The 7,349-nt window shown below is 32.6% G+C and overlaps 1 protein-coding gene across 1 annotated transcript in view; it reads left to right on the top strand.

Annotated features, from left to right (window-relative positions):
* Positions 1-7,349, top strand: part of RB1 (RB transcriptional corepressor 1) — a 176,090-nt gene that overhangs the window by 73,192 nt on the left and 95,549 nt on the right. Inside the window, exons 7-9 of the mRNA XM_039218016.1 lie at positions 764-874; positions 3,278-3,420; positions 5,544-5,621. Of these exons, the coding sequence (XP_039073947.1) occupies positions 764-874; positions 3,278-3,420; positions 5,544-5,621 (332 nt within the window). The remainder of the gene's footprint in view (positions 1-763; positions 875-3,277; positions 3,421-5,543; positions 5,622-7,349) is intronic.

The following is a 7,349-nucleotide window of genomic DNA, read 5'->3' as shown; positions in this document are numbered from 1 at the left end:
TTTTTTTCAAGCCCAGCTATTAATTTTACCATTATTATTCTAAAATCTTGTTCAGTGATGCTGCTGATATCTGTTTTGAGCAGTTCATTAGCTGTCATTTCTTCTTGGAGTTTCTTTGGAGGAGAGCTCTTTCGTTTCGTCATTTTAGTTAGCTTTCCGGCTCTTGTTGGTTTTAAAGACCTGTTATGCTCTCTGTATCTATGAACGCTGCTATATCCAAGAAGACTCTTTGACTGTGCAGGGCCTATCCTTTCAGAGAGTGTTTTTTGAATGGTATCTCTTGGTCTCTCTTGTTGGGACCTTGGTTATTTTATTTTCCTCTTCGTAGTGATATTTGGGACTCTCCACCTTGTGTACTCTGGCTCGTTTCTTGCGGTAGCCGTTAGAAGGCTTTCTCAGTGAATTCTGCGTCCTTTTTCTCCCAATCTCTCAGGTTTTGTAAGGTTTCCAGTGGCTTCAGATCTTTTGTGTGATGTATAACAAAATGGAATTTAGACATAGGGAATGAATTATAATATAGCTAAAGGTCAGATTCTCATGGTAGATCTATATTTCATAACTTTATATGTCATTTATATTTTATATATTTCAAATCTGAGGCTTTATAAAACAAAAGAGTATATTAAGTTCTTTAATATGCCTTTAGTGATTCTTAAATAAATGAGTATATGGATATGCCCATACCCACAATTTTCCCTGATTTAAAGATTTCAATCTCAGTTCTAGTCTGTTACTTTACAATGTGAACGTACTTTCTTTTCAGGGGAAGTGTTACAAATGGAAGATGATCTCGTCATCTCATTTCAGTTAATGCTCTGTGTCCTTGATTATTTTATTAAGCTCTCACCTCCTGCATTGCTCAAAGAACCATATAGTAAGTATTTTAAATAATTTATGCACCTCTTACATCATTACTCAACAGTTGTTTATTTCACGTTAACTAGGTCCAAAACATGGTTCTATAGCTGAAGGGATGATAAAAAGGAAATCAGACCTGGACTCTGCCCTCAAGTAGTATAATGTATAGAAGTAGAGATAAGATAAGTAATCAGTATATGGCCACTTTCTAAATGATCTGGGCCAAAATAAAGTAAATGCTGTGAGAGTTCAGGAGATGATAGCTTTTTTTTTTTTTAGCTTAGGAAGACCAAGGAAGACCATATAAAAGAAGTGGATTTGACCTGAGTGTTGAAGAGTAGATAGCATTTGAAGGTTAGGGGAAGTTGGGGTAGAATATTCCCAGTAAAGAGAAAATAAGAGGTAAGGGACAGTTAGGAGTGAAACTTCATGAGAAAGAATGGCCCATTCTGCCAGTGGGAGATTACCTAAATTGTATTCCTGGATGCTACAATTATTACGTGACTAATTTTTTTTGCATATGAATTGTAATCTACTTCATTGGGTAAGGTGAGAAGTGTTTTTAAATGAAAGTAACTGTTGCTAAAAAAAAAAAAAATAAAAAAGAATAAATAAAAAGAAAATAACTTGTGGAAATAGATAGCATTAAGCAAAGACAAGTATATTCCTCTTAGAATGGAATTACTTCTTTTGGTGGCATCAAGAGTAGAATTTCAAAATCACTTATTTATACCACAGAAAAATGTAAACTTAACTAAGTCTAAACTGATTCCTTGGTCCTAAAATGAGGAAAATATTGATAATACTAAAAGTAATAGAGGACAGATTAAAACATGGAAGTCCAAAGTGTTGATGGAAGTGGCTGGAAAGATGAAGCCTAATTAATTTATTTGAACAATAACTTCATGGAAAAATGTGTTGAACATGGTTTGACAGAAAGCATCAGGTCAGTAGCAGAAACCAGAATTGGAGAAAAAATACAAAGCAATATATTTTAAAATTTTCTGAATCTGTAATGATGATATATGTCTTTTCACTTTTCTAAATTTTTATAAGTTTAATAAGTTGATGTAGGATGTTACTTTAGGTTGACGGCCTTTGTTCTTATGGATTACTCAAATGAACATTTTAATTCTCTAAGTGCTATGTTAAAGAAACCAGGAGGAGGTGTTACATTGACTGAGTATGGTAAACTTTTGATTACCTTTTTATTAGAATTCCAGATGAATACAAAAGTAGACAGTGGCATAATAAGCCCCATGTACTTAATTGCGTACCTTCAACATCTTATGGTCAACCAGGAGCCCCATCTGCTGCCTGGTTGCATCAGCTGTGTTATTTTGATGCACATCTTTGCCTACCATTTCATCCTTAAACTTTTAGTATGTATTTCTAAAAGGTAGAGATGATTTAAAAAAGCATAATAACTAATAGCATGCCTGAAAATTGATTAATAGTGATTTCTAACCTAATACCACCAAATATCTATTAAATTACTTGTTCAGATTTTCAGTTGCCTTTTAAAAGTGATTTTAAAACTTTTTTTTTTTTAAACAGGTTGAAATCAGAATCTAAATAAGATCTATACCTTATGACTGGTTGATACACTTTTGAGGCTTTTAAAAAAACTTCCTTTTCCATCTTTCTCTTTTTTTCCTTATAATTTGTTTATTAAGTAATGAGGTGGTATAGTCTGGAGTTTCACATGGTTTAATTTTTTCTGACTGTATCCTGTTGTATAGTTTGACATATTCCTGTATTCTTAATTTCATATAAATTGTTGGTCAGGCCTGGAGGCTGTTAATACATTTTATATTTATTCATTTGTAATCTCTTTTAATAGCTGAATCAATTTTCAATTTGAATTGGGAATGCTCAAAATAATATAGGAGATTTTTAAACGAATTATCCTTTATGACATAATATGTATATATATATATACACATTTATATTTAAAAGCATAATTTACTATGGGTTTTGCTCAAATTTTAAAAATTTACTAATTTTTATACTATATCTAGCAATTGAATCCATAAATACTTACTCTTTTTAAGATTCTTCAAGGTAGAAAACATTTTTTTTCCCTTACTGACTGAGTAGGATACTTTTAGAATAAATTTATAAGTTGGCTATTTCCCTTGCCTTCTCCATATTTGCCTATGGGGCTTTACATATTGTACAGTTTCTTTTTGGGCTAGTTAGGGGCAGAAGAGAATAGGGATGGCAAAAGCTATTATCAGTACATAACTTAAAATAGATATTCAATAAATAGATGAGACTATTAGCCTTTTAATGAAGCCTAATAAATAAAAGTAGCAGAATGTTATCAAGATTATTTCTGATCCCCCAACTTAGATTACTTCATTATTTTATACAATGGAATGTGCAATTGTTCTTATCTAATTTACCATTTTTACAGAAACAGCTGTAATACCTTTTAATGGTTCACCTCGAACACCAAGGCGAGGTCAGAACAGGAGTGCACGGATAGCAAAACAACTAGAAAATGATACAAGAATTATTGAAGTTCTCTGTAAAGAACATGAATGTAATATAGATGAGGTAATTTAACTTCATGATTTCTTTAAAATGAAGTAGATTTAGATGTAAGTTCTTCCTAACAGTATATACTTCTTTCATGACAAGTTGCTTTTGTAATTAGTGCCAATTCTTTTGCAGCAAAATATTTAGAAAAAATTTATTTTTCATATTCAGGTGCTTTGATTTTAAAGAGAGTCGCTCCCTTTTCAGGAATCAGTGAAAGGTGCATCATTAAGCCAGTAGTTTTCAAATGAATTTGTTCTTTGATTCTTCTGTGGTTACTGATAATTCCTAATGTTTTAAAATACCCAGAAATTTAATACCCAGAAATTTAATATCAACATTAAATACTATACACTCTTTCCAAATATTACACCAGGTGCTAATGGCTGGTAGAGAAGATACATAAACACCCTGGAATTGCTTATCTTGTTCATAGAATCTGGAGTGTTGGAATTGGAAAGAATGTTAAAAACAATGTACTCAGCCTCCTTTTGGTAATGAGTCAGTGAACTTCTACAGATTGATAGTTAATTTCTAACAGAGTCTAGACTTTGGTAAATCTGCTACTAGTTTGTCTTTTTAGCCTACAGTGCTGTTTCTGTCATGGATTGCTATATTGTCAACAGTTCGCTACTGCCAGATAGCTGTTTGAAATGTTGCATCTTTGTAATTTCTTTGTCAACTAGGAAGGAATGGAGTATGATCTCAAAATTTAGGTTAAGAATTGTTGGAATGATTTATCAAGATAACTTAATTTTAGTACTGTGGCTTTTGTCAGTTTTAGCAAAGATCCAGATATACACCTGTGGATATAGATGCTTCAGCTTTACGTGTGTGTGTGTGTGTGTGCGCGTGTGTGTGTGTGTATTTTACTTTTCTAGTATCACAAATAATCTTTGCTAATAAGCTGACAAATGTGGTTGAAATATTTTTTAATTGCTAAGTCCTTTAAGATAACGAATAGATATAAATGGAGTTTGCTAACTCTGGTTGTTAATTCTCTGGATTTCAGAGCTACTTATAAAATTTCGTTTCTAAAATCAAGAATAAATCATTTAAAATTTTTTCTCATTTTAAATTTTTCTGTAATTTAGAATCTTTACAGGAATGATTTTTAAAGTGTAACTGATTAAAAAACTATGGTAGTAATTGACATTAATTAATTGACAGTGGTTATTTACATATAGTGTTTTTGGTTATATAGCTATTGGTTAGTTACATTTATGGCACTATAATTATTGGTTAGTTAATACTAATTTGTTAGTTAAAACTACCCACTTTATAAATACTCCAGTTAAGTGAGAGTTAACTAAAAAATAATACTGAAGCCAATTTTTACAACTTTTATGTGAGGTAGAGAAGATATGAACTGATATTATTTCTACCTTAATATGTGTAGACTTCAAATTTTGAAAAAGAAGTTAAGTGAAAATAAGTAAGTTTTTAAAAATTTTGTAGCACACGACAAGTATAGAACAGCCCACAATATGACTTCAGGTTTCCTATTACAGTCTTTATTATCTATGTTAAATAAATGTAGGGTGCTTTTGTATGAAGCTGCATTATTCTACAAAATATTTTTATGTGATTTTGAATTATTGGATATCCTTAAGTGTGTGAAATTATTTTCTGGTAAAAATAGGTTATTTTCCTAAATTTATACAAAAATATCTGTTTCCTGAGCTAGCTATCAGATGATGAGTGTGAAGTGGCCTAAAAATATGCTTCAGGGAGAAACCACAGATCGGGAGGAGAAGTAAGGAATCTTGGCTTTGATGATAGATTGGTTTTAATTCCAGCTCTACTACTTCTTAGCTGTCAGCTTTGGTCAAGTTGCTTAATTTTTTTGAGCCATCTTTTCATCATTTGTTAAATGTAGAATACTGAAGTTGGTTTCAATGAATTTTCTTCTTATAAATCCCATTTCATTAACGGTTCTCTACTCCACTTCCATTCTAGGACTTGAAATCCACCTCACATAAATTAAAAAGTAAATAATTGAGTTATAAATGAGTATCACATTAGGTTGAATGTAAGTCATTGATCAAAATGTCAGTTAACACTTTCATTCTAGTGTTATAAGTGACAGAGATTAAGTTTTTTTTATTTTAATGTCTATGTTGTAACTTTATCTTTTTCAGGTGAAAAATGTTTATTTCAAAAATTTCATTCCTTTTATGAATTCTCTTGGAATTGTAGCTTCTAATGGACTTCCAGAGGTAATCTGAAGGAAAAATTAATTAATAAAAAGTTAATGTATTTTGGGACTTTGGGGAGGGAGGAATGGCTGTTTAATTTCTTAAAATTGCTTTGCTGTATATTAAATATTTTTTGCCCAAGGAAAGAAATCTAAATAGAATTGTGGTGAGCCAACTTTATATAAGTAACAGGAAAAGATTTTGACTATATATATTAAGATGTATTTATCAGCATTTGTGGCACTAGAAATTGATTTGTACTGAAATTTTTCAAAAATCAAAGGGAGCTTTTGGATATCTGAAGGCTATTATATTTAAGTACAGTATAACTAAATATGCACAAATTTGATTTTGATTTATTCTGCATCCTTGAGCATAGGATCCATGGGATGATACTATCAACGTTATTGGCATTATTATATTATGGAGAATTTCTTGGGAATACTTTAAACTACTTAATTGAAAATAAATTTGGTTAAAATGGCTGTGATTATATTGCAGAAATGTTTTACCTTAGTGGTGTGCCATCCATCTATCTGTTTCTTTTTATATTTTTGCCTCAAATGTCTTGCTCTCCAATAAGAACAGAACAGCTGAGAACTTTATGTGGTAAGATGAAGTATGTGGAGGAAAGGATGCTTAGATAAATGATGAAGAACAAGTACTCAGTGATAAAACAATGTTTTAGAAGCACCTGGTATTAGTTATCAAGACCAAAAGACATGAAATCAGATAGCTAGTCTGCTGATTCTGCTCCCCAAATTAGTAGCTAGTCCTTGAATTAATAAACTTATCCAACAATTACTTATTGAATAATTGGCACTTAATGTGTGCCAGGCTTTGTGCTAGGTATTATTAGAGATTTAACTCACAGTCACTAAGATCATAGTGCGAAAAAGACAAAGAAATAGAACATGGGAGGAGTCTGCAAGAGTCTGATAAAAGTCTGCACAGGGTTCTCTGATATCCACATAATCCAAAGTGGAGCAGATGGGTTTTGAGGAAAATTGGATATGTGATTTCTGAGCTGAATAAGCTTTAGGAGAAAAAAAGACATTTCCAGGGTTAGAAATTATAGATTCAAAGGGACAATGATTTGTGAGAGTGTGGTCTGTTCAGTGAACTCCAAATAATGCGTTCAGATTGGGATGCAGAGCAAAAGACACTAGAGAAGCAAGAAATGGAGCACAGCCAAGGAAACAACCCACAAAACTAATAGGCAACCAATGGAATGGGAAAAGATAGTTGCAAATGACATATCAGATAAAGGGTTAATATCCAGAATCTATAAGGAACTCACCAAACTACACGCCCGAAAAACAAACAACCCAGTGAAGAAATGGACAGAAGATATGAACAGACACTTCTCCAAAGAGGACATCCAGATGGCCAACAGACACATGAAACGATGCTCAACATCCCTCCTCATCAGGGAAATACAAATCAAAACCACACTGAGATACTACCTCATGCCAGTCAGAGTGGCTAAAATGAGCAAATCAGAGAACTCTAGATGCTGGCGAGGATGTGGAGAAACGGGCACCCTCCTACACTGTTGGTGGGAATGTAAACTGGTACAGCCCCTCTGGAAAACAGTGTGGAGGTTCCTCAGGAAACTAACAATAGAACTCCCCTATGACCCAGCAATAGCACTGCTAGGAATTTACCCAAGGGATACAGGAGTGCTGATGCATAGGGGCACATGTACCCCGATGTTCACAGCAGCACTCTCCACAATAGCTAAAACAT

Source organism: Hyaena hyaena, unplaced genomic scaffold (genome assembly GCF_003009895.1).
Source record: "Hyaena hyaena isolate Hyena2069 unplaced genomic scaffold, ASM300989v1 scaffold_728, whole genome shotgun sequence".
Classification (NCBI taxonomy): Eukaryota; Metazoa; Chordata; class Mammalia; order Carnivora; family Hyaenidae; genus Hyaena; species Hyaena hyaena.
This window is presented reverse-complemented; position numbering and strand designations above follow the sequence as displayed.